This window comes from Opisthocomus hoazin, chromosome 32 (genome assembly GCF_030867145.1).
Source record: "Opisthocomus hoazin isolate bOpiHoa1 chromosome 32, bOpiHoa1.hap1, whole genome shotgun sequence".
NCBI classification, from domain to species: Eukaryota; Metazoa; Chordata; class Aves; order Opisthocomiformes; family Opisthocomidae; genus Opisthocomus; species Opisthocomus hoazin.
In genome coordinates, this window is record NC_134445.1 from 2,585,131 (window position 1) to 2,612,583 (window position 27,453).

Sequence of the window (27,453 nt, forward strand, 5' to 3'; positions counted from 1 at the left end):
ACGCAGTCTGCGTGTCTGATACGGAGGTGAGGACCGGGCTGAGCTTCCTGCGATCAAAGCAGAACCTCCGTTAAACCAAAACGAGAAGAAGCCATTCCCTGCAAGCACTCGGCCGTGTTCCCTCGCAGGTATTTCTGCAGAGCCCTGCTCATATTCCCAAGAAAGTGGAAACCCTCCCTCCTCGCTCCCTCCCGCCGCTGCAGAAAGTGGAAACCGTCCCATAACCTGGGAATGAGGAGGATGTAGCTCAGCTACAGAAAAAAAAAAAACAACCTAAAACCCATAAAACAAACCCGAAATTTAAATTTAAACCATTAGAAACCTGGCAGCGTCTGAGAAACTCCAGACCCAGCTCGATGGGCTTGGCTGGCCTGCGAGCGGCCCGACCGACCGGTGCCGCGGGACCGTGCACGGGGAGAGGGGGCAAAACGGGCAAACCCCCTTCTCGGGAACGTCGCGCCCCGAGCGCGGCGTCGAGGGATGCCCTGCGAAACCCGCGCCGCGCTGAGGCCGCTGTCCGGGCAGGGGATGCTCTCCTACATCGGCGGCCGGAGTAACGACCGCGGCCGGCTTTCCCTCCCGCTGCCCTCGAGCGGCTCCAGGAAAGGGGGACTGGTAGCCAGGATACATTCATATAAATATAAATGTGGATATACATACACGGCTGCTTATATAGGAACAGAGCCTGGCGTGTGCGCTCTCTCTGTATCGTTATATTTAGAGTTGCTGAGTCTGCAGCTCAGCCATCGAAAAGCAGATGGCTTCTCAGCCCAGCCTTCCCTGGAAACCCGGCTTGATGCCCCGCAGCACCCCTCAGCGCCCTTCCCCTGCAACGAGGAAGGTTGTAACGAGTTTTCCGGGGCTCTGCAGCAAGCCGTGCCGCTGCTGCTGAGCCCCCGGCCCCCGGCTCGCTCCCTCTGCACGCGCCGACGCTCGGCGGTAGCTGCGCTTCTGACGTGATTTGTGACCGGCTGAAGAATCCTCCGGGACAAGAGGTGCTCCAAAAGGGCAATTAGATCCATTACTGGCTATTCTATTGCCGCATGAAATGGGTTTACTGGTTGTGTGCCGCCTCATATACTTCATTTTTACGCCAAAATGAACGAGTATGCTAATGAAGCAGCGGAGAGCGCGCCCGATACGGCGGCAGCGGACGGCGAGCCGAGGCTCTGCAGCACGGCTCAGCCTCCGGCAGCCTTTTCTTTGACAGGACCTGCATTAAAGCCGGCTTCTGCATATTTTAAGGCGTTATTAGGTATTCTGCAGCCTCGGCACCGCACCGCTAAGCAGACAGAGGGGAAAACCATGCAGCTATTTCTTCAAATCCAGAGGTGCTCTTTCTTCATTTTAATTGCCGCAGCAGCCAACACGGCTAAGAAATCCTAACGAGGGCTTGTTCTAGAACGGGCATTCACCCGAACAGACACCTAAAGGCCATTGCCAAACCTCCCTGCACCTCCAGAGCAAGACACCAAAGTCGCAGCCCAGACGCTTCCGAGAAAATCCAACCTAGAAAGGAACTAACATAAGTTGTTCATCTCCTCTCTGTACACGTTAAACCAATTTGTGCTAGTAAGAAATTGTTTTGCACATCAAACCTCCCCAGAGATATTTCGGCCGCCAGATCTGGGGGGTTTCTAGCGAAAGCTGCAGCAGAGCCTCGTCAAGCACGTCCACTGCGGCTTCCAGAGACCTTCTGCCAGTCAAACGCTAGCGCCGCACGCACGGCACCCGCAGGAGGAGGACGCTGCGACAGCCTCAAACACACACAAGTAACAATTTCTGAGTAAATTTTCCTTCCACGCCTGCCCTTCCGCAGAGTCCCCTCCCCGCGTGGCCCCAGGGGTGGACGTCCCGGCTGTCCCTGCGTCGGAGGGAGACGCCGCTCCCGGCCCTTCGTCGCGGCTGCAGCAGGGAGAGCAGCTCCCGCGGCTCCCACGGAGCGGGAGGGCGAGCGGCAGCGCGCGCAGGGTCCAGCGGGCTTGGCGCATCGCAGAGCTTCACCCACAAACGTTCCCCATCTCCAGGTTACGCTGCCTTCTCCCTAGCGTCGTCTTCCGATGAAGGCTTCGTTAGAACAGCCCTGTACGAAACGTACCCCCGCCCAACAGATCAGGGCGAAGATCTCCCGGGTCTCTGCGTCCTGCCAGCAGCAACCCTGACGACACGGGCTGTCCCGAGAAGGGATCTGGCAGCAGGGTCAAAGCCAGGAAGCCCATCCACCTGCAGAAGGCCAGCAGCGTGCCAGAAAGCCAGCTGGGAACCGGGGAGGACGCCGTGCCCCAACGGTCACTCTCCCAGCGCCGGTTCCACTTTCGACCGGCCGCAGGCCAGTACGGGAACCGGGCGTTGCGACGATCCCTGCGTCCGCGGCACTGCAGCAGCCACCCCGGGGGTTATTTTTAAACGGCAGCACTTCAGGTGGGGAGGGAGGGACGGAGAGAAAGGCAGCAAAACAGAGGAATTCGCAGGTCCGAGAAGCGGTGCGGCGACGAAAACCAAGCCCCGCGCCGGGCGCGGGAGTGCCAGCGGCGCAGCGCTGTCGTGGCACGAGGCCATCGCCCGGCCCCGGCGCTAACGAAGACGGCACCGGGGGGGTCTGCGGCGCGGGGCTGCAGCAGCCAGCGCACCCTCTGGCAGCGGGGTCACAGCTGCGCAAAGCCCTGGTGAAAGAAAAGCCGCTTCTCCTTCCTGCGAGGACGGCTCCGAGCCGCAGCGCAAGGGGCTTCACCGCGGCCAGCCCGGCCGCTCGGTCCCCGGCTTTCCGAAGCGCCCCGAAAGGCTGTCGGCATGCGCTCAGGACACCAAGGCAGCCATCACGCTAAAAGCACAGCTCCTAATTAACACCTAATCAGCCAGAGCGGATGCAAACATGTTTTCCTGCGACGAACGAACCGCCGGCGTCGCGCGGTACTAAAGGTCAAGTCTTTGGCAGAGGCTTGGGCGGCCGTTTCTTCCCAGAGCCGCAGGATTTGCGCAGGGGTCCAGCGAGCTCTTTGGCTCTTCTTGAGGAAAAGGGAATTTGGAAAGCTGTCCAGACCCGCTCCCATCTGACGGACAAGCGGCGGTGTCGGTTCAGCGCTGCCCACGTGCTTCAAATGCAAAGCGGAGCTGGCATTCTCCAAACCGGCGATGAATCCCAGCCATAGGAATGATAAAGACCTTAACTTACAGGAAACGCTGCTATTAAATAATATTTAAGTCTTAATTATATTTTAAAACAGCCATTTTCGAAAAAAAAGAAGTTCTATTATAGTGCTTTTGTAGTTAAAGGTCTGTCAACATTTCCATTTTAAACCTTCATTTCTAGGGGGTTTATAATTTGGTCATAAAAATTCATTCTAGACTGGAACTTGGCATACAGGGGCTCAGCCTAGGAGCAATATTTTTTATTATCCAATTTGGTTTAAATTGGTTTGGCCGTTTTTAAGTTATAGGAGTGTAAAAAATAAACGTTTACTGGTTTCAGATGCCTTCTCGAGCTTATTATTATTCAAAATTAGCTTTCCCCTCCCCACCTCCAAAAATACCTTCAGCAAGAGGGGGGAGACGCCGTTTTACTCTGCTGACAATACATGAGTTACAATTCAAATTAATTCACCGCTTTTGATGCTAACAACCCAAAGAGTTACTACAACCCACCACCACTTCTACGCGGACCCATTACATACTGCAAGCGCTCGGAGATTTGCGGAGCATCTGCCATTTTGCGCTTGACGTGCAGGTACTGCAGCTGTAAAGGCCTTAATTCCAAATAAATAATTAACTCTGGAAACCTGCACTCCTGTAAAACAACAGAAGACCTTTAACCAAGATGTTTCTCTGTAGAATTTTATTTCAGCTGTGGCAGCTTCAAATAAAACGCTGCAGATGTGAAGCAAGCAGGCGTGTGCAGCTAGGAATTCCTCGCCACGGAGCTTCAGACGTTTCCTTCGATTTAGAAAACCGAGAAGAAACTCTCGTTTATGGCTCAGCTCTCCAAACCACCTGGGTGCAGTAGGGACACAACACGTACGTGACTTTGCATGCTAACTACAGACAAGGGGTATCTGTGCCCGAGCACAACACAAAGCTCGGAGAAGGATTTTATTCCCGCTCCATCGTTAACGGCCACGATTTTTTATTTTCATATTTGGCTGGTACAGGGAGGGGATCAGTCGCAGCTGGACCCCAGCGGGGAGCGACCCTTCCGGGCATGCAGAGGACGTCTTTGTGCCGTAAGGGCTTGCGTGCGGATGGGAACGGCTTCCCGTGAGATCCAGCCCGTTGCTCGGGTTCCCCGCTGACCCACGGCACGCAGCCCCACGGCACCGCGGTGTCCGGCTCACCGGGGGAACCCCTGCGGCTGAGACCCGATAACAATGGTGCCACGTAACCCTGGAAGGGGCAGTTTCCAGTGCTGACCTCGGCTCGCCGCTCCCACCAGCCCTACCAGACGTTGGCGACTGACGTTCTCCGCCCTGCTCCACAGAAGCCGTTCTCCTGGTTCATAAGGCTCCGATTTCCAAAGACAGAACGGCTCCTACCTCATTAAGCCAGCGGCGTTCGGAGCCCGAGTTCTGTAGGAAAAACACCCCGCGTCTGCGTCCAAGTCCAGTCCCACTCAGTTCCCGTGCCAGGACAGTAACAATTTCTACTGGAGGACAGGGTGTCATAACTCTGCTTAATAACCATTTAAATTCCTGTTTGCTCTAACAGCAGGTAGCCATTTGGGCTGAAGTTTCTCAAAGATTCGATTTTAACTCTCTGAATTTCTTCTGCAATGTGTCTGGCTTCCCTCCATAAGCTCCAGGAACAAAGTCTCAAGAGGCAGAGCCTAAGCAGGCTGTTCAGTCGACACACAAATCTTCCTTTCTGTAAATGCTCATATTGAAAGCGCACGCGCTCGTGGCCCTGGCCGGGGCTGGCAGCAAGCTCCAGCGGAGCCGAGACAGCCCTGCGGATGCTCTCACGTGAGCGAAGGTGCAGCTTCGAGACGGGGAACACTCGCTTACCTTTCGCTTTACACCGTAACTGGAAGGAGCAGGACGGTAACGGAGCAAACCTTCAAAACTACAGCAAAAGAAAGATGCTTTCTTGTAAAGCAGATGGGCATGGGCGCTTCCTTCCCCTCGCCTCCGGGCTGCTCTGCACACACACCTACCTGCTTCACTAAATTATTCTGCCTCTTTTCATCATAACAGCTTTGCCTTCAAGGAGCTGCTTCCACCGAGGCCGTCCAGCCCCTGACAGACCTGCAGAGACAGGGACAAGGCGCACACCTCGTACCGGCGGAGCTGGTCCCCACCCGAAACCGGGGTGCAGACAGACGGGTACGAATCGCAGCGACAGCTCCACGGCTGGAAACCCCAGGGCAAACCCCCGAGCGGCCAGCGCACCGCGCACGTCCTGGGCCCCGCGGAAGTTAGAGCCGTGACGAGGAGAGCCGACCGCTTCTGGGGAAGAGAAGGCCATTTGTTCCCCCTCTACGCCAGGACTCATATAAAAAGAATAATCTATATTCGTTTGGATTATACAAGCTACAAAGCACACCTTAGCTTCAGTTCCACATTTAACCAATCGCAGGAGCCATTTGTTGCCTCGTATATTACAAAGCAATAGAGATTTAAGGGATAATGGTCATGGCGGCAGAGTATACAAAGCAATAAACTGCTTTTGAGGTTGGTTAAATGCCAAGTGATGCTGAGGCCTCAATGCCATAAACATTATTTCTATTATATGACAAGATAAGAGGATACAATAAACCACAAAGAAGAAAAATAATTTTCTGGCCTCGTGAAAGTTCTGGGCTTCGCGTTTCTCGGACACTGCACGAGCATCACCTCAGTGGCACGGGTTTAAGGGGAATAAATTGTTAAATTAAGGGTGGGTTTAAAAAGCAAACGATTGTTTGAGGAAATGGCCTGTATAACCGCAGCGCGGGAATTAGGACCTGAGGGATGATTTGTGTCACTTATCAGAAGTGAAATGGCGTGGAGTGGGGAGGCCGGGGCGAGGCAAAGTCCTGGTCCCAGCAGAATCTATTCAGTATTACGGCCCCTCCATTAGTTTGGGCAACAGGAGTGGACAAAGTAGTTTTATTAATAAAGATGTTCCTCTGTTATGAGACTTCATAAAGCCTCCAGCATCCAGCACACCTGAAGCCTGCAGGAGAGGAGCAGCGGGAGCACGACTGCTGGAGAGGCACGTCCACCCACCAGCCCACCCCTCCCACTGCCGGCCTGCCCGCCCAGGCCACCCCCCGGGCACCCCGAGCAGGGTCTGACGCAGCTTTGCAAGGGGGGTACAGAGCCAGGCGTCGAGCGACTTCCCCCTGCCACCGCCAGCTCTGGCTAACGAAGCAGAACCAGCACATCCGAATGCCCTGCCTTGCTCCCAGACCTTTGCTCTAGATGCCTTAGACAGGACGATGGAAGTTTTAATTACCTTGTGTTAATGAGTCAGAGCTGCCTCGTTATACAGACTTAGTTAATACCTTTCAATTTTAATGGCAACGCTCAAGTTTACAGCTAACAGGCGGTCGTGCCGAGGCCGCCTTTCATCGCTCCGTGTGTTCTAAAGGGGATCAGAAGATTTTAACAAGGGTTAGCAGCGCACACCACCCCCAGATTAGTTTCACTTCACAGATTCAACGAAAGCCTTCCTCGAGGCACTGCTCTGCGGCTCCTGGGGCATTTCGGAGGCAGGGGCCTGCCTCCACCTCCCTCCTCGCCTGCGGGCGGTGGCACGGGGGGGCCGCGGCCCCGCTGCGGAATCGCAATCCGGGCTCCACGCAGAGAGGGCCAGGGGAAGGGGGTCGGGAAAAAACGCGTCGCTTGTCCTCTTCGGGAAGGGACCCCATCAGCGACCTTGAGAAGAATCTTTTTTAAAAGCAGTGTATGCGGCACATGTGGAAGTCAGCTGTGTCACGGCAGACCGGGAGGCGATCGCGTACAGAACCCAAAAATAACCACCACTAAAGACCTAGCAACCAACACATGTTTACACACCCACCGCAAGCCCACGAGCTGTGCTGATACGGGGGGTGCAGCAAGACCTGCTCGTCTATTTTCGGTTGCCGTTCCCTCTTCCCCCTTCTCACTTCCCTGGAAAGTCAGCCTTCCAGCCGCCTTCTACACAGAAACAGCGAAGGAAAAGGAGGAAAAAGGGCAAACAACATAAAAGGCAGGGCCGGTACCAGCTACAGAGGGAGAGCAGCAGCCAGCGGTTCAAAGAAATTACACCGGGAAGCAAAGTATATTTTTTTTTCTTCTTTAAACGAAAGAGGGAAAATCATCACCGGCTTCACAGTAATTGTCCCCAGCCTCCTGTTCCAATTAGCCTGCCTCTGCTTTCCCTCCTCCCGTGACCTCTCCTGCTACCCCGTGTCTCGACGCAGCGCTTGCAAGCAGCGGATCACCGATTCTAGCGCGCGGAAAAGGACCGGGCGCCCTGTGCCCCCGCCCGCTGCCCCAGCCGATGGTGAAGTCCAGCAGCCCGTCCCAATTTACCCAGGACCAAAGCACCCTGCTCCCACGGGGAACCCACCAAAGTGGGGTGGGACCAAGCCCACCAAAACCAGAGTGCACCCCTCAGATGGGGGAATGCCCAAAAGAGCAGGAACCCGCAGGGATAAAAACACACCCGTGGACTGGGCATGGGATCAGAGGTTCAGAAATGAGAGAAAGGAACGGAGATGCTGCAGCGACCGTGGTGAAAGAACGCAGTGAGCCAGGCGTTATCCCAAAAATGTCAACCCTGATAACCAAAGAGGCTCAACAGCCACGACACCTCCCACTCCAATGGCTTTTTTCCTAAGCAAAATGCACTCAAAGATCTTAAAGAATCAGGCAAAAAAAAAAAAAAAGGCTGAATCCTGCAGGGAAGTCTCCCTCTCCAGTGCCAGCCAGAGTCTGGCTTGGTTTCGAGCTGGGAAAAAGCTTCCCGTGCTGTAAGGAACAACCCAGCGCTGCCTGGGCCTGCGTTTGTGTGTCTGGGTGAAAAAAATCAGCTTACTTTCCAGCAAGCTCACAGCTCTGGACGGCACAGACTCTGACGGGAGCCGCGGGCACGTCGGGACGTTTCCGCAGCAGATCACACGCAGCCGACTCGCCCCTTTTTGTCCCCATGTCTGCAGGCAAGGGTCTCGATCACCGGGAACGAACCGAGCTAGGCGCAGTCCCCGCCGACCCTTCCTAAGGCTTCACTTCAAGGCGAGTCCCACAGAGCAGCCGTTTCTGACGGGATGATCCACAGCGGCTTCTCGAGGGTCAGGGTTCAGTGCCCAGCCCCAGCACAAGCTGCCGGGGAAACCGAGCCCCACAGACAGCTGCTGGCCACCAGCAGCCCCTCAGCTTCAAATTCGGATTTATTTTTGATATTCAAAGCTACCCATGGCGCTACCCTGTCCAGCTCATCGCAACGATCCAATTTTACTCCGCTTGCCCCAGAGAGCGCAGCTCACCGAATGTGAATTTGAGCTGACGATCCTTCTGCGACAGTCTGTACGGCTCTCGGGTACCGCTGCGCTTCTGCAGCGGTCCTGCTGCGTCTTAGTGCTGAGCAGGATTTGTCAAGGCTCTTAAAAACCTTCAGCGAGAAGCTGATGTACAGAATAGAGGACAAAAATAAAACACGTAAGATGCTAGGACTCACAGGGAGAGGCTCGGGGCTCCCCATCAGTCCGAAGGACTGTTCAGGGGTGACTTGATCGGTCAGCGAGCACCCACAGGCATCAGAAATTTGACAGGAAAGATCTTCCGTCTAACAAACACAAATTAACAAGATCCACAGCCTGGAAGCTGCAGCTGAACAGGTTTAGACTGGAAATAAGGCATCATTTTTCCTTCACCAGCGAGAGCAATTAACTATTAGAACAACTTAACCAAGGGCTGCGGTGAATTTTCCATCACTGGAAATATTTTAAATCAAGCTTGGATCATCATTATTTAATACATGCTCTGGTTTGAGCAGGTATTGAAGGACGTTCTAGGAAACTGTGCGCGAGGTCAGGTTAGATCACCATGAATCATTCCGGTATGAATTACCCGGATTCTAACATTTCAATATTAACATGAAGAATTGTCAGAATTACCCATAAGCAGCAGTCTGGAACAGCGAAAGGAGGAAGCAACCACCTTTATATGTCATTTGTGGGAGATTGTGGGAGATTAAATTTAAATACATTGTTGTTTGCCTTAATTGCTTGTTTGAATCCGATTTTAAGGTTGTATGATTGAAGTCCTCACATCATTAAGTGCTCAAATACAGCTAATACATTTTATAAATGACTTGCACAATTTCACAGGCAAAGAAGTTCAAGATAAAAAGCAGCCTACAAAAAGAGAAAAAAAAAGAAAAGAAAAAAGAAAGAGGACGATCACCTGCAAGCAGATAGAAAATGCTCAGATGAGACTAGTGCCAGAACGGCCAAGAAGCTGAGAAGTCCTGACCGGGGGTTTTTACAGAGCTCTGGTCCCGAGGAGTTATCAGATGAGATTTTTTTTACCCATTTCTCTGCTATAAATATAAATGCGTCACAGGAATCGCACGCAGTCTCCGAGGACGCGCCCTGGGGATGCGGAATTCTCTTTCGTTTCAATTGCAAGACCCACAAGAAGCATTCAGATATTAAACACACTGCAGAATGGTGGGGGGAGCGGGGGGAGCACCCTGGGGTCGGTTAGAGCTCCCAAACGCGTCACAGCCAGAACACTTTGGCAACTCGACATCCAGCAGTTGCTGCCAGGAAAACAAAACTGTGTGCGCATCACTTAATATCTAATTAAAAGCCACAATTCCGCCCCCTCCTTCCCCTGCGAAAAGCATCTTGGCATTTCGAGGCTCAAGAGCTTCGGAACAGAGAAACCCAGCTCTCCCTGGACTCGGCACAGGGCTGCGCGCCCGCAGAAGCCCCCAGTTTCCGATAGCCCCCATCACAGTGATTGCGCAATGGCCCTGCTCCTCCCGTTAATCCAGCGCGGGAGCTGCCAAGCTGCCGCGCCGCCGCGTGCCGGAGAGCCCCTCGGCTCAGCTTCGGGAGAGCAAAACCACGCTAGACGCGACGGAGAGGTGCCTTCCCCGGCAGGCGAGCCCACGGGAAAGGTCGTAGGGCCGAGCAGGGGATGTGACTTGTTCACAGCAGGAATCCTCTGTCCTGGGAAAGCGAGCAGGAGTTTTGCAAGGCCGTAGCCAACTCCAGCACGCTGCCCAAGGAGGAAAAATTCACAATGGGTCTGTCCGTGTTGGTTTTTTTTTTTTTGCCCCAAGCCCAAAATAGACCACGGCAGTTTGGGGTTCGCGTAACACAAACCATCAACTGTCACATTCTCAGCTGCTTTACAGAACAGGCTACAGCAGCTAACTCATCCCCACGGAGCAGGAATATCTGTCCTCTGGTTAAACAGCCTTGAAAGAAGATGAGCAGCGTTATCAGCAAACATTAACAGGAGATCAGCGTGTTTTCTCTGGGCTGTGTGGGTCTCCTGGAAAACACCAGCGGAATAACAACACGCCACGAAGCAAGGCAGATTTCATTACTTTGGAGTGCCTGCACTTGCTCATAACCTGGATTTACACACTGCAAATCCTCTGATCTGATTACCTCCAGTGATCACGTAAAACACCGGCTTTAAACTCTTTGCCTCTGTGATAAAACAGCCACTTTGATTCACAACGACACATTCACAATAAAGTATACTGTAAACGTACCTGTCCACAGCCGGGGGCATTGCACACAAACGGCCTGTCGTCTCCCATATTTCATGCAGCTGAGCTAAGCTGAGGAGAAAGGAGAGAAGAGGAAATTGTTAAATAAGCTAAAAAAAATTTAAAATATCAAGAGCAGAAGCTGCCCTTTGCAGGTCTGTAATTAATCAACTCTGCGCTGGCAGGGAAGGAGGATCTCTGTGCCCTAGACACAATCAGGGGAGAGAAATGAATCCAACCCAAGTTTAAATAAGACTTCGGCGGGCCCAGTCGAGCTTTCACGCACGAAGAGCGAGCGCTGCATCGCAGCTCGAAGGGCTCGCTGGGAACCGTGACAGTGAGACAGCGCGGGCCAACGGGTGGGAAAGGGCAGGAGTTCTCCATGCCCAGGCCCACCACCGATTCTGCGCAGGGCCGAGGGGCTTCCTGCATCTCGGCATCGCCACCTGCAAGATGGGGACACGGCTCATCCCTCGCCGAGGGCCGCCAGGCGCAGAAACACCCCCCAGACGCAGGGCGTCGAGGCAGGGCGCAGCCCGCTTCCCCCTCCCGCCGTATTGATGGGAGCAAGCACAGACCCGCGAGCAAAGACAGTGACAATCTGCAGAAAGAAAGAAAGAAAAAAAAAAAGTGCAAGCAAGAAGCGATCAAATAAATCCAAGTCCTCTCTATGTACAAGTTATATTTTCAATGGGAGAGAACTAAAATTTGTCATTTAATTAATTAAGGGATTATAGGAGTGGTGCTCCGTTTTACAAGGCAATAATCTGGCTCCCTAGTGGGTAAACTACAAGGCTGATGGCAGGGGTAGTTTATCACAGATTATAGCCAAGGATAACAAAACACTCAGTCCTATTATGCTACAAGTGAAGCTATTCTTATTAATAAAAAATAAGAGTAAATAAAGTAACCCCCACCACCTCAAATCCAAGAAATAATGGTTCCCTCCACCCACTGATACTTTTATAGCAGGATTTTAAAAAGCTATAACAAAGCAAACGCTGTCTCTTCGGGGGGTTTTACTGCACGAACATGTTCTGGCTGCTCACGTTGCTTCCAGCATCTCTTACTCCAAGTTCGGCACTCGGCTCCGGCGACGCACGGCAGCTTGCTCCAGCCAAGAGCGGAAACGAAACCAGAACGCGGCCACGAAGACACAGGCTCCTTCAGCGAGCCGTTTGCGTTTCTGACCGTTACTACATGCACTGAGCGGCGGCGAGAGGGTGGGGAGACTCGTTATTTTTAGGAGCTATATGAGAAAGTGCTCCAAGAACGCGACTTAGCAGCAGAGGGTGAATGCATGCGCTGCGGAAAACAGCCCCTTTTTGCTTCTGTTGAAAAGGCACAGAAATCAATTATTGCTTAATATGAAAAAAAGACGGTTTTTCTGTTACCATGTGCTGCGGCGGTGTGCGGCTAAAATGGGCGGCTACAAGAAGAGGAATTCCCCTCCCCGAGGGCTGCCTCCGCCGCAGCACACAACAGCGACAACCATAAGCGATGAGAAAGTAGCTGCCAGTTCTGGTCCCACAGAAAGGGGAGAGGCATCCGCAACGCCGGACTGCGTCTGGATTTGTTCAGCGAAACTCCCGGGCCTACGCAAAGACGTACTCGGAAAGGATACAGAGCCTTCTCGCCAGTGGAACGGGAGAGCAGCCAAAACGCTCCCCAGCATCGGACAAGCGTAAGAACGGAGGCAATAAAGACGGCCAGGAACATCCACCCACCACAGCAGCCCCCCAGGAAAGCCCCCCAGGAAAGCCCCCAGAAGCACAACGGGTCTTGCGGAACTGGAGGGTGGCAGCGGCTCCGTATCGGAAGACGAAATCCCGAAGGCTAGCCTTGAGGTGGCACGGGTGCAGACGACAGCAAGATGAGCCCGAGTGAGGACAAGTAAAAAGATACGACTCTTCGTACCGCCGGAGCTCCAAACTGGGAACTCGAGACGCCAAAACACTGAACCCTGGCTCCTGCCCGCTCTACAAACGGGGATCTCGTCTCCGTCCCCAACCAACCGATCCTCCTCCTCCAAGAGGAATCTCCGCCGGGCCCCGAGCAGCTGACTTACGTGGCTCCGCTGCATCTAATAGTGGACATACGAGCCGCTGTCACGACCGGCTCCGAAGGCACGGAGAAGCCCAGGCTTCCTCAGGAAGTTTTACATGCAAAAGCAGTCTCGAGCAAGGAGGGATGAAGGGGTCAAACCTTCTTATACTACCAAACCACTGCTTGGATCAACTTCCTGACGCTGCAAAGAAGAGAAGCACAAAACTGATTAAACCCTTTTTATCGCCTGCGCTTGAGGTCCAAAAATCTTGTGCCTAAACCTTCCAGTTAGCGGCACAAAAAGCCGCAACTCTGAGTGAGTCGAGAGACAGGGCTCAGCCCTCCATCACCCGCTCCTGGCAGAGGGCAGCCCCACCACTCCTCTGTGAGGACATCCCAGGAGCAACCGGCTCAGACACCAGGGGACACTCACCTGACGACTGCCGGCGTTACTTCACCATCACCTTCGCGGTGTGGTGGCTGATAAGACCACAACACCAGGACACAGACCAAATAAAAATCCAGAATTGCTTTCTTGGGCAACCTGGGCCTTGTCGCAGCCAGGCTGGTGCTGGAAGCCTTTGAAGACTGTTTAAATCGCCCCCACGCACTGAAACTCGGTTGCGTGGGATGGAGTTGGGGATGTGTTTATTCCACCACCAAAGAAACCTCATTGTTAAACACGCAGCGTAATTATAACGGAGGGAGACTGCTGTGTTTCACAGGGCAGCCAACCCTACGCTTTTTTAATTAACACAGGTCAGGGGTCTGTCCTCGCTGCCGGCACGTCAGCAGCCTGCTGCCTTCGCCAACACGAGGAACTTCGGGGTCTCTCTACCTCACATTCGTGCTTCCGATACCGACAAAAGCTATTTGAGAAATTAAAGAAATGGATCAGCCGCCACTCCCGGGGCTTCGATAACACTGACTGAAACAGAGAGCAGGAAAGGAAAACAAAAACCCAGTGGCATTTCAGGCTGCCTGCCAGCTACTTCTGATGGCATAACAAGCAGCTCTAGTGAAAAAAAAAAAAAAGGGACCAACACACTGCAAAAACCTCAGTTTACTTGATCTTGCAAAATGTCAGGAGGATTCACTCATTCTTTAAGGAAAGATTTAGCTGCTCGTTCACTACAGAATATGACTGGTATGTACATACGTGTGCTCAGATTTATATCACATTTAGCCAGGATAAATTGCTTCAATAAATTCTATTCTTCAGAACAGGCAGAATAAGCAGATGATTGGATACTGGGAACACATTCTCATTCCTCTTCCTGCAGCCGCGGGACAGTATTTCACTGTTTTGATGATTTTTAGCATGTTGGAAACAGCAAGGGGAAGCTAAGAAACGCAGACAGATTACTGAAGCGTGCTTCCAAGTTCCGTCAGCGCAGACCTGACAAGCAGCTGCCGCCTCACGGAAAACCGAAAAGACATTTTCAACCAAAACAGACCGTGCTCCCCAAGTCCATATGTGTTTTTTCTCTCTCTCTTGCCTTATTAACTCGTGCAAATAACCTATAGGCTGTCTGCAAAAAGAAGTAAACCCAGCGCCGCGCTTCGCAGCGGTCTCCAGCGCGTGTTGTGCTGATAACCAGGCACCCCTTGGAGTCTGCACAGGGCATCGGAGAGTACAAATTTTCTGAACACTGGCTCGCACGGAGCAGCGCTCTCAACGGGAGCAGCTCCTCCGGAGCGTGCACGGCGTGCGGAGAACAGAATGAACGCGAGCTTTGCATCCCCGAGTGCATCATCTGCTCTGCGGCGGGTCTCATCCCCACCTCCAGCCGCAGCTTGAACTCCTCAGCAGAGCAGCTGCGGCACGGCAAGGGGATGTTCGCAAAGGCGGACGGGCGCAGCCAGGACGACAGCCACGCTTCACCACTCCTCCAGCACGGCTCATCCCCGGGTGTCGGCGCTGACAGAGCAACGACGACTTTCTCCTGAAGTTCATCTCATTCCCTATTCGTTGGGGACATCGCCTCTTCCTACTTCTGACATGGAGATAAATGAGCAATCGTACGTGGAGCGGTTCAGTGCAGGCCAGGACGCTGGGCGGACATCAAGCTGACGCAGGAGGCACGTGTTCGATAGCACCTGAGAGACGAGGGCTTCTTCTGCCAATGAAATGAGGCAGAGCCCCACAGCACCCTTCACCCATGTCCTGCTCCCAGCTCCGTCACTGCCTTGCGCTGCCATCTTGGGCAACCCACTCACAATTTTCCATCTGAAGATGAGGAAGAACTTCTTCCCTCTGAGGGTGACGGAGCCCTGGCCCAGGCTGCCCAGGGAGGCTGTGGAGTCTCCTTCTCTGGAGATATTCCAGACCCGCCTGGACAAGGTCCTCTGCAGCCTGCTGTGGGTGACCCTGCTTCAGCAGGAGGGTTGGACTAGATGACCCACAGAGGTCCCTTCCAACCCCTACTATTCTGTGATATTCTGTGATATTCTGTGTTCGATAGCACCTGAGAGACGAGGGCTTCTTCTGCCAACGAAATGAGGCAGAGCCCCACAGCACCCTTCACCCACGTCCTGCTCCCAGCTCCGCCACTGCCTTGCGCTGCCATCTTGGGCAACCCACTCATGATTTTCCATCTGAAGATGAGGAAGAACTTCTTCCCTCTGAGGGTGACGGAGCCCTGGCCCAGGCTGCCCAGGGAGGCTGTGGAGTCTCCTTCTCTGGAGATATTCCAGCCCCGCCTGGACAAGGTCCTCTGCAGCCTGCTGTGGGTGACCCTGCTTGGGCAGGGGTTGGGCTGGGTGACCCCCAGAGGTCCCTGCCAACCCCTGCCAAGCTGGGATTCTGTGATTGCTTTGCAGCCAGAGAAAACGAACCCTCCAGCGATTAAATGCGTGCCCGCGTAGGCTCCACTTACTCAGCCGCCGCATGAATCGTTGGTTGTAGGGTGCAAAGAGATCTGAAGTTGTGATTCCGCAAGGAACCCGCACGCAGAGCCTTCTGTTCAGTCAGGTCCTGAGCTGGGAGGGATCGCATGCGTTTTTAAAGGAAGAAGTAATCGAGTCACAGCTGACGCGTAATAAAGTGAAGTATTTTGCTGCGTGTGCCATGAGGCATCGTGCTTTCAATGTCCATTAACAAGAGAGCGCCCTGGGCAGCCTGAGGCCTTACTGACAGCAGAGGGCTTCTATTAAGTCCAGAAGAACTACAAGACGTTGTTTTGGAGACGATTATTGGTCTGATGAAGAAAGAATTTGCGACAATCTGCTGAGGCTTTGGAAAATGGGAGTCAAGAGTGGGAAGGTGGCGGTGCAGCCACGGCATCAATTCTGCGTGCAATACACCAAGCGTGCTGCAGATTGCTTCATAAATAATTCAGTCAGCAGACCCACCTGAAACTTGCTGGAAGAACTCCCTTGTGAAGAGTCGGGAGGATTAAAAAGGAAAACCCTCAAACAAATCAAAATATCGAATTAGCACCTGCAGAACTCCAACCACACAAAAATCCCCTTAGAACCACGGAGGCTCGTAAATGAAAAACCTATCACGGGCTGATCCTGGGCGCAAGGGCTTGCTCTCAGCGATGAGGAAGGCGGCAATTCGCCCCGGTGACGGGCACCGGGAGAGCGACAGGCTCGGACACGGCCGCACGCAAGGGGAGACGACTGCTTTTGAACAGCTCTGTTCATGGCTGTGCTGCCATTCAGCGTGACCTGGATAGGCTGGAAAGTTGGGCAGAGAGGAACCTGATGAGGTTCAACAAGGGCAAGTGCAGGGTCCTGCACCTGGGGAGGAACAACCTCATGCACCAGTACAGGCTTGGGGTGGACCTGCTGGAGAGCAGCTCTGCGGAGAGGGACCTGGGTGTCCTGGTGGACGACAGGGTGACCATGAGCCAGCAGTGTGCCCTGGCTGCCAAGAAAGCCAATGGGATCCTGGGGTGCATCAAGAAGAGTGTGGCCAGCAGGACGAGGGAGGTTCTCCTTCCCCTCTACACTGCCCTGGTGAGGCCTCATCTGGAGTCCTGTGTCCAGTTCTGGGCTCCCCAGTTCGAGAAAGATGAAGAGCTACTGGAGAGAGTCCAGCGGAGGGCTACGAGGATGGTGAGGGGACTGGAACATCTCCTCTACGAGGAGAGGTTGAGGGAACTGGGCTTGTTCAGCCTGAAGAAGAGAAGGCTGCGAGGGGACCTTATAAATGCCTACAAATATCTGAAGGGTGGGGGTCAGGAGGATGGGGCCAAGCTCTTTGCAGTGGTGCCCAGTGACAGGACAAGGGGCAATGGGCACAAACGGAGGCACAGGAAGTTCCGTCTGAACATGAGGAAGAACTTCTTCCCTCTGAGGGTGACGGAGCACTGGCCCAGGCTGCCCAGGGAGGTTGTGGAGTCTCCTTCTCTGGAGATATTCAAGACCCACCTGGACAAGATCCTGTGCAGCCTGCTGTGGGTGACCCTGCTTGGGCAGGGGGGTTGGGCTGGGTGACCCACAGAGGTCCCTTCCAACCCCTACTATTCTGTGATTCTGTGATTCTGTCCTCTCGAAGTTTCAACCTAACAGAGGGAGGTCTTCTCCACATTTCAGAATAGACACCTACTACCTCAGGCCAGATACGCCTCGAACTGCGTGTTAACTAACCTGTTTGCAACGCCTGGTGCGGACAGCACCGGCTGCAACCCAAGGCAGCGGCGAGGACGCCGAAGCTCGGCAGGCCCCTGCAGAGGGAAGGCAGACGGATGGCAGCGAAGGGTTTTGCCGCAGCACCAGCGCCAGCACAGGAAGAGATGACACGCCGCCATGTTCGCCGTGCCTCCTTCTGCGCCACGGGAAGAGGAGAGCAGGGTCTTCCCACGGAGCTGTGCAAGACAAGAGCTGGACAAGCCTTTGCCAATTTTGTGATGGCAACGCGTACTGTAACTGGGAGGAGACGCACAAATCCCCCGCCGCCACCGTTTCAGGGATGTAAAGCTCCACGTACTTTTCAAACGGGCGCTTTGGAAGCTGCTTTGTTGTTATTCTTCCTTACGACTTCTCTCAGCAGTCCGCAAGGAAACAAGAGAGTGCAAATGAGTTGCTGGGATTGGGAAGCAGGAAGGGGGCCCAGTCTAGGACCTTCTACTCGAGAGGCTTTTTAGCAGACAGCTCATTTCCCCCAGCTCAGGTCCTCCCTCTCCTGCACACAATTCTCCCCAGCCTCATAGGAAAGCTCTCCCTTTCCCACCACCACCGCCACATTTCTGATGCTTTTCCCCCCGTCACCCACGCACGCGCACCCCCCAGCCATCCCAATCCCCCGCCACCTCCTCGGGTAACGGCATCCGCTGGCAGCTACACGAAACGCTAACGAAAGCTATAGTGTTACAGTTGGCAACGCACCACAACCTAGGTGGGAAGATCTAGAGAGGTTAAAAGTGGACGCCCAGGTTTGTACATTGACAGGATGACGTTGCCATCTGTAAAATACATATTTTAGCTACTGGAGAGAGTCCAGCGGAGGGCTACGAGGATGAGGAGGGGACTGGAACATCTGCCCTACGAGGAGAGGTTGAGGGAACTGGGCTTGTTCAGCCTGGAGAAGAGAAGGCTGCGAGGGGACCTTATAAATGCTTACAAATATCTGCAGGGTGGGTGTCAGGAGGATGGGGCCAAGCTCTTTCCAGTGGTGCCCAGCGACAGGACAAGGGGCAACGGGCACAAACTGGAGCAGAGGAAGCTCCAGCTGAACCCGAGGAAGAACTTCTTCCCTCTGAGGGTGACGGAGCCCTGGCCCAGGCTGCCCAGGGAGGTTGTGGAGTCTCCTTCTCTGGAGATATTCAAGACCTGCCTGGACAAGGTCCTGTGCAGCCTGCTGTAGGTGACCCTGCTTCGGCAGGAGGGTTGGACTAGATGACCCACAGAGGTCCCTTCCAACCCCTACTATTCTGTGATTCTGTGATTCTGTGATTTTACCCATCTAAACAGGTTCTGGGTACTTGCAAGAGCTGGATGGGAACGGGCTGCAGGTACCCAGTGAAAGCTGCAACCTCCCCTTCCCGCCCCAAGGAACCGAACTGCCCATCAGGTCCTCGTGTTACGATGAAGAGCTTGACTGGGACACCGGTCTGGGGATAAGCTGGTTTTGCTTACCTCAGTAATCGAAATTTCCACTTATTTAAAAGTTTAATTCTTCCCACAGACATTAGAGTCGGCCCATATGCTACTTTCCCCCTGGTATACCAGTCCATAAAGCGAAGTGGTCCCACAGCATGTTAACTAGCCCATTAAGGAAAAACGAAGCCTGTTATCCTAGTCTAGACAGACACCTAGGGGTAATATTTTAACTCCCTTAAAAGGAATTAGACGTATTACACGCATCAACAACAGCGATGAAAGACCAGCCTTCCTGAAAAGGCTCTCCCCCAGGACGCGTGTTGGCATCTCACGGAGCCCATTTTAAAAACTTCCATTTGGAAACGGTTTAGGAAGAGACAGGAGAAGCAGGATGCACGCGTCCAAAGGCACGTTTGGCATCTACGGATCCTTTCACCTGAGGTGCTCTACAGCCTTTCAAACGCGCTCTTTTAGCTTTACAAAGGAAAAGGGATCCTGAGGTACGCCTGCAGCGACCGGACGAGCCATGGTTTGGGTTGGCAGCATCAGCCTGATGCCACAGTCTGACTCCTAATTGCCTTTAGCATCGTTACCCACAACCACGCTTTGCGAAGCGCGTGTTACTGCAAATGTCCCACACCCTCGTGGGAAGCACACCCCAATACGTGTCGGGATCCAGGTAGGAGAAGCGTTGGGTTTTTTTGACCGTGAAGCTTTTACGGACCTGTTCCAGCTGAACTCCTGACAAGTGGCCGAGGTCTGGAAGCAGCCCCAAGCCAAGATTTGTAAACCTGAGTCATTCCTCTTGTGGTTTGTGAAAGTCAGGAGCAACCGTGCTGCCAGAGAGCAGGGGACCCGATGGCCCCTCATCCCCTCCGAGCACGCTGCTGGGTCTTTCGCCCTCCTACGTCCAGCTGCCTCCAAAGATGGCCCGACACCTCTCACGCCCAATACCGGGACCCTTACAGCTCCCACCGACTGGCAAGCTTTTTTTATTTTCCCAGATCACCACAAATTCCCATCAAAAAAAAACCCCGCTCTTCCCTAAACCTCAGAGCTAAGACAGAAGAAGCTCCCAGGTCATTAACTCTGCTGAATGCTGGGGGACAGCGCTGGTATGAAAAATGCTCTAAAAATAAGGCTCTATTGTCGTACTCGCATGTGACTATTGTTATTGCAGGAATGCTTCTGCCCAGCATCTGTGCCTTGCAAGACAAGCTGAAATACTTCGGATCCCAACGAACGCTTGGGTGTAGGCAAAAATTGTTCTGCTTCTCGTCTGCCAGCACAGCTCTCCAGCACGAATGCACTTACGAGTGTACCCGTACAAGCACATTTATGGTTTCTTCCCATAAATCATCAGGGTAAACTTTACATTAATATGACCACAAAATTAAAGCTAGAGGTTGCACCAACTATGAAACAAAACCAGAGGAGCTGCAGAGCAACCTCCTAAAAATCGGCGAAAAGTAGAACAGAAGACAAAAGCAAACTGCATGCTCTGCTAAGATTTACTCGCCTAGGAAGACCCGAGTGAAGAACGAGCTGCAAAATGAGTCAGGAGCAGGAGAACTGCTGGAGACAGGGACGTGCAGAGCAGGACGTACCTAGGGAACTGCCTGCAAGTTAGGAGCAGATGTCGGCGACCGGCGCGGTGCAGGCACAACAGGGCTGTCAGCTTCCCGCAGACGAACAGACGCCTGCAGGTAGGATCAAGCCGTCCTCGCTCCGCATTCCGTCCGTGCGTGAGTTTATCTACGGGTATTTTTCAAACCCCAGTAAAAAGCTCCAGTCTCCCACTGCCCTCTCTTACCCCTCAGATTTGCAGCCTCCAAAAGAACAACTGCTTGAGCGCTGCGCTGCGAAAAGGGACAATTTAAGGAATTTCAGCATCAGTTTTAAAACTCTGCCAAGAGTTATGGCAACGATGGAAGAAGAAGTGGTGAGGAAAAGCAGACAAATCACACAGGACAACTGCGCTGGTGCCTCGGTGTCAGGATCGGTGCCGACACGGCGGTGACTGCGGCATCCAGCAGCACCCAGCACCCCAGAAAAGCTCTTACCAGGGGCTCTAGGAGGAGGGAGCTCATCCGAGACGGGCAATGCCATCTGCAAGCAAAAAGAGGACACCCAGAGGGTTCAGCGCAACTGCCCCGTCCCGTATCACTGCAGGACACGTACTGGCACAGAGCTTCTAACTGGTTTACTCCCCAAAACGAAACAGCACCCTCCCCGTCAGATGTAAAACCCATCGCAGGCATCAGCTTCAGGCGTGCAGGAACAAGTCCAAGCAAGGGTGCAGCTAAAGGTGAGATGTCTTTCCGCCAAGAGGCAGCACAGAAAGCCTGTCTGCAACTGTCCCAGGCTATTAAACAGGGCAAAGAGTTTTCAAGCAGGGTGGAGGATCCAGGGAGGGCTGCGACTTTTGTAGGAAAACTGCAGTACTCAGCTGATAGCAGGAGCAAAGGCAGAACTGGGTCAAAGCCGGATCAATAACAGGCACAAACTGGAGCAGAGGAAGCTCCAGCTGAACCCGAGGAAGAACTTCTTCCCTCTGAGGGTGACGGAGCCCTGGCCCAGGCTGCCCAGGGAGGCTGTGGAGTCTCCTTCTCTGGAGATATTCCAGACCCGCCTGGACACGGTGCTGTGCAGCCTGCTCTGGGTGACCCTGCTTGGGCTGGGGGTTGGGCTGGGGGACCCACAGAGGTCCCTTCCGACCCTGACCATGCTGGGATTCTGTGATTCTTAGAATAACCCCCATATTCCCCCAAAACAGAGAAAGCAGTCTTCCCGCAGAAGGCTTCATCACCTGGGATTATCGCGAGGTACAGCATGGGTACTGCTGCACCTACAGCAGGCAAAGCTTGTTTTCTCCGTGATCGAGTCACCACGTTCCTCGCTACTCTTCTGCTTCTGGCATGCCACTTTTATGGAAGAGGTAAAACAGAGCTAGGAGTTAACTTTTTATGAGACTGAGCTGCATGGGATTAATTCTCAGAGACTAATGAGTCGCAAGGCCATCCCAGATCAATTTGGGTAACTTTGCTGAGACCTGGGAGCCGTGCCAAGAGCATTAACAACCAGAGCTGCGATACAAACAAGCCCATTCAAACACAAATAGCGCTCAAGACACCAGACCAAGCCCCAAGGACAGGCAGTACGCTGCTACTGGGAAGAAGAGATAAAACCACAATAAACTAGATTATTATAGATGGCTGCACAGAACCTGTGCTGTAGCATACGTCTTCCTACAGGAGAATATACAGGATCGCAGGCAGACTGGAGACAGAATCCATAATTGCCACAGGGAGGTGGAACTGGAAGACGGGTTGGCTGCAATCAAGAGCCAAACCACTTTCTGGTAAGTACGAAAGTCAGGCTAAGGTGGCCATTTCTCCTCAGCTAGCCAAAGGAGAAGGAAGTATAAGGCACTGCCCCAAGCTCTCAAAAATAGTAAGAGATTTCCCACTAAAATGCAAGGAAGGAAACATGCTGCTTTGAGACGGTTCCAGGAAAGGCTCTTTATTATTTTTCTAAGTGCAGTCATTAACAGCTCTCCGCCTCGAGCTTCCTGACCATCCAAATGAATATTCAGTGCTCCGTGCTCGGAACAGGTCGGGATCAGCAGGGGCACAGAGGCAGCAGCAAGAGGCAGCCGCACCCCGAAGACGCGCGGAGGGGAACCCAGTCCTTCCACAGCGCTTGGCCAGGGTTCAGCGTCGGCATTCCCCACGCTGCCCTGGATTAACGCACAACGCTGCAGCGATGATTCAGAGCACCATAATCCACAGTAAAGTGGGGTAAAAACTAATAGCTCGAGTTCTTCCTTAAAAAAAAACCCCCAAAAAACAAAGCCACTCTGACCTGCAGGCCTCCTTGTCGCAGGGTTCGCTCTACAAGACAGAGTGCAAGGTGCCCAACCTGCTTTTAGGTGCTTCCTAAAGTCAATTTGGCACCTCATTTGCACCGGCGAATGCCTGCTGACTCTCAAGCTAAATTAGGTGCCTGCAGGGACTTAGGAACAGAGCTTGTTCTGCACCTTCGGGTGCCCACACCTCTGACTACTGCCAGCTGTTATAAACACAAAGAGGTTGCGAAAGATTTTAAGTTTTACAGGGAGAGGCCACCACCGAGCTTAGTGAAAACGCGCAGGCTGCCGTTAGTCCTAGGCTTTGACTTTAGAGTTATTTTGGGGTGCGAGGGAAGGAGTGAGAATGTTTGCTTTGTAACCAAAAAGCTACAAGAAAGCTTAAAATTGTCATCTGGGAAAGCAGGCCAAAAGCCGACGCTATAAAATCTGCTTCAGAGGCGTAACACCCTTACGCTTTATAAGCTTGATAAAGCAAACCCAACTGTATAAACTGGAATATTGGCAAGGAACTCCCTCGAAGTAAATCTCCAACAGACACACAGCGTTTTACAAGTCATTCAGAGTCAACCTGCAGCGCGGGGTGAAAGTCCAACCCCTCACCACCTGACTGCACCCTTCTGGGTGCTCGGCGCTGCTCTCGAGCTTGGAGAGGATCCCCCACCCCCAGGAGCACCCCCAAATAGCTGGGACATGGTCTCCTCTCTAGCACCCAAGATGCACTACACCCTCGCTCCTCACTTGCGAGTGCCTTAAAGCAGCCTTGGAGCTCCTCCACCCCAGCGAGCGGCAGTGGCTGCCGTCCGAAGAACGGCCTTGCCCACCAGGCGTGGCATTGGGCCCCAAAGCGACTCAAAAAGCGGCTCTCCCCGGTTCACACGGGAGCAAACTAACAGCCCGGTGGCAAAGAGCATTTCCACGGGCTCTGGGAAAAGGGTCAAACCTCACGTGAAGCAACAGCCATGAACAAGAGTCGCTCTCCCCCTCTCCGTGCGCGAGCGATGGGACAGGGAGGCACTGTCAGCGTCCTGTCAAATGTCAGACAAACTCCGGTGAAAGGAACAACACGGGCCCCAAACCAGCGCGTCAGCCACCAGCGACCTACCCGAGACCAAAAAAGCTTTTCCCCTGCAGCGAGAGCAACAAAGCCCCTCAGCTGAGGGCTCCGGGCAGGCACGGCTTCCACCAGCCCTCCCAACTACACGACTCACACTGTTTATACCCTCTTAGAAACAGCAGCGAGTTTACTGTTACCATAACAAATACTGTAATTTGTTAACGTTGCCTCCACATCAGGGTCTGGCGGGATAAAAACCACCAGAGAAGCTCCAAGAGCCTCCTCGCGCTGGCCAGCCTCCAGATCAGATCTGGCCTGGCCTCCGACTTCGGAGCAAGGTGTTGGAGAAAGGCTCGTGTCATCTCGGCGCGGCCGGACCCCAGGGCTGCCTGCACATCACAGGCAGCACAAAGGGAAGGATACTGGGGGGGGGGTTAATCTATGCAGAACACCATGGTGAAAAAAAGCAAGCAAGACCAACAGCAAGAAGCTCAAGTGATGTGGAATTGTCTTCAGGAGGTCCTTCTGCTCTCTGACATGGAGCTGAGGGACACTGGGGCGCAGATGCCTTGGGAGCACGTCTCACGCTCGGTGTCTGAGGTACAAGGAGGTCAGATTTCACCTAACAGCACGCATCCTCCTGCTCCTCCTTTCACGGTCAGATTGCTGAAGGAGAAATAGCTGCTGCTCTTCAAATACCTACTTCAATCCTTGCCAAACATCACCGAAGCAGCCGTAGCTTGGCAAAACACGCTTTAAGGCAGGCAAGGTTTCTCCAGTTCGGTGCCAAGTATCAGATTTCTAACACGAAAAGGCATCTGTCCAAAGGGTTTCGAAGCCTTTGATGAGCACGAGACAAAATCCAACATAAACCAGCAAGTCAGCAACTTCCCCAGGCCAGAATATGGAGCAGGACCATCTCTAACTCATCACCCAATTACTCATAACCCAAAGCTGAGCTTCCACTCCCAGCTTCTGGAGGAAAGATGGACTCTACAGGACACCCCTAAGGGATTTAGACCAGGACACAAAGGAGAGAGCGAACTGCAAGACCCCGACAGGGACAGAGTGGGACTCGCTGCAGTACCTAGGCAGAGTATTTGACGGGGGCACCTCGCCAGCTCCATCCAATACAGCATCCGGCCTCAACGCTGCAACGAGCAGCGAGGCCCCAGGCGTGGTTTAGCACCAACGGGTTGCTCCAGGACCTCCTCCAGAAGAGGAGGAACTCCCTGGAAGTCCCCGAGCCTCTCCAGTGAGGTCAGACAAGACTTCCCACCGCTGCTATCACCTCTGAGAGCAGAACAGACCCCGCATCTCGGGCTAGACCCAGAGGTACGTCTGTCACCGGGAGCAAGGTGACAACCTAGACGTGAACCCAGCGCGACAACAGGCGAGAGCACATCTGTATCCAACCCTAGCCAAAGCGACACGGCACTGAACTTCCCCACAACCTCAAGCAAGATTTTCTTTCCTCCTGCACACCACAACCGGGTGAACCCTTGCAGCCCGCAGAAGGTGCTCTAAGCAGCGATCACCAGGTAGGACAGGTTCCCGGCGTCGCTTGCGGCACGCTCGAATTCGTCGCGTGACGGCCCACTGAGCAAGCAGACACTGAACGGCAGCCTCCGGATCTCGGCACTGCAGCTCTCGGGTCGCCCCGCGCTGCTTCATTAGCGGCGATACGGCTCCAGCTATATATGTCTTCACAGCAGGGACAACGTATTGCAAGAGATCTACTACAGGAGAGAGAAATAATTCAAGTTTAAGAAAGGAAGGAAAAACCTAAGAGACCCACTGTTTCTTACTGAGCAGAGATAATTATGAGAAAGCCATGACAAGCCTCAGAGAACGCATTATTTTACCTAGGAAATGCCTAAGTGACCTAGAAAGTGGAGTCCCATTTCCTGAAATTATTTAGCCGCTTAAGAGCCCTTGTTTCAATGAAAGTGAGAAAAAAGCCTGCTGAAAATGCGACGTAAGAGCCCAAGTCAAGCTTGAACATATTTTCCCCACAATGGTGTGTGAATAGTTTTAAAGGAAGATGCGAGTCGAGGCTGTATGGAGTGAAGAACAGGAGAGCCTCTTCTGTAAGCGATTACCTACGGATAAAACTCTTGTCAATGAATTAAAATAACTGAAACAGCACCGGCAGGAGAGGGGACGGAAAGGCACGAGGCTCTTGGATGTACACATGGCCATAAAGTAAAAATATTTTGTCCCACCTGTTATTATTTACACCACATGTGGGCATTTTTATTTATTTAGCATTCAGAGGCACACACATTTTATGGCGGCATTATTTGATATGCGAGCCCTAAAATCAGAGGGGAGCAAGAAATATTCCAAATACACGCGTCGTCTGGAAATCTGGTACATTATTGTGAGTTGTTTAACCAGAACTGCGTTCTGCCTCCGGAGCGACTGCATTCAGCAGCCAACAAGGCAATGATTTCCTATCTGTAGTTTACATAATTCAAAACGTGAAATCTTACGCAGATGAAGGATACAGCGTCCTAAACGTGGATCATACAAACAGGCGCTCTGTAAGCATTAAAAATAGAGAGCTTTCCAAAAATCTAAGGAAAAGCAAGCAACGCGGGGTAGAAAGATGAAAAACATCCGCACGAAGAAGAGTGAGCATCCCTCCGGGAGGTCCTCGCCACCTCCACCAGGAAACACAGCTGCTCATTACAACGCTGCCAACGCGCTCAGGATTACGTTCAAAAATAAAATCACGTTTCACCATGCTCGCTTTGCGGACGGCTCGGTCAGAGCGAGGACCCGGGCGACGAGCAGCGCTCGCTCTTACACGGACTCTCCAGGTTCGTACCCGTGCGCTCTGCCATATCCAGACTTCTAACCCGATTAAGGTTGCAGATAAACTTCCTCAGCCCTGTTTGCATACGGTAAATCCACGCTGCGCTGCTGCGGGATGCTCAGCCAACTCGCCGCCCTCACGTTTTTGGGACCCAGCGGTTGACCCCAGGAGACCCAGCTGCCGTCACCCCTGGTGACAATCCGCCTTTGGGTTTCACTTCCCTCTGCTCCTCCAGCTCTGTTTTACTCAGAAAAAATAAGGGAATATTCCTACGGCAGGAACAGCGGAAGAACAGCCCGCGCAAGGCTGCCAAGCCTGCCTCCAGATCCCGCTGCAACGAGAACAGCGTGAGGCAGAAGAAAGCTTTCTGTTTCACTGCAAGGAGATTAACCAGCCGAGCTTTCCCTCCCCACACACAACCTGCTTCAACTTCCCCAGCAGCGGTCCAACCTCACTGCCAAAACTTTGAAGGATTTCCAGCACCTTCAGCTGTGGACACGACCACACACACCTCTAGAAACAAGTCTATTTTAAACGCCGGCTATTTTAAATAATCGCAAGGATCATCTGCTTGGCGATTTGAAGATCTGCTCCCTTCATCTCAGCAGACTCAGCACCAATGAGAGCTTTTTGGCAGAGAACCCCAAAGCTGTGTTCTGCTCCAAGCCTGGTTTACTTGCTTTGGAAGGAGTTAAAGGGGATGGCACAGCTCAGCACGGGTAGTTACACAGGTATAAAGACGCTCGTTCGGGCATCGCCTGTTCCCCAGCGCTGCCAAGTCCACCTCTAGCCAAGTCCTTCCCACGCTGAAGTCTGTGAAAGACAGCTTTATTATTATTATTATTATTATTTTAAACAGTAACAATGGTATTCAGCACGAGGTCTCCGCCAGCCAGGGCTGAAAACATTCTCCATAAGCACCAA

The 27,453-nt window shown here is 53.1% G+C and overlaps 1 protein-coding gene across 3 annotated transcripts in view; it reads right to left on the reverse strand.

Moving 5' to 3' along the window:
• The window catches only part of LOC104329134 (cyclic AMP-dependent transcription factor ATF-7), a 74,596-nt gene that overhangs the window by 41,101 nt on the left and 6,042 nt on the right, over nucleotides 1-27,453 (reverse strand). For all 3 annotated transcript variants that reach the window (XM_075445666.1, XM_075445663.1, XM_075445664.1), the window contains exon 2: nucleotides 10,690-10,758. In XM_075445666.1, coding sequence (XP_075301781.1) covers nucleotides 10,690-10,737 — 48 coding nt within the window. In that variant the 5' untranslated portion in view covers nucleotides 10,738-10,758. The remainder of the gene's footprint in view (nucleotides 1-10,689; nucleotides 10,759-27,453) is intronic.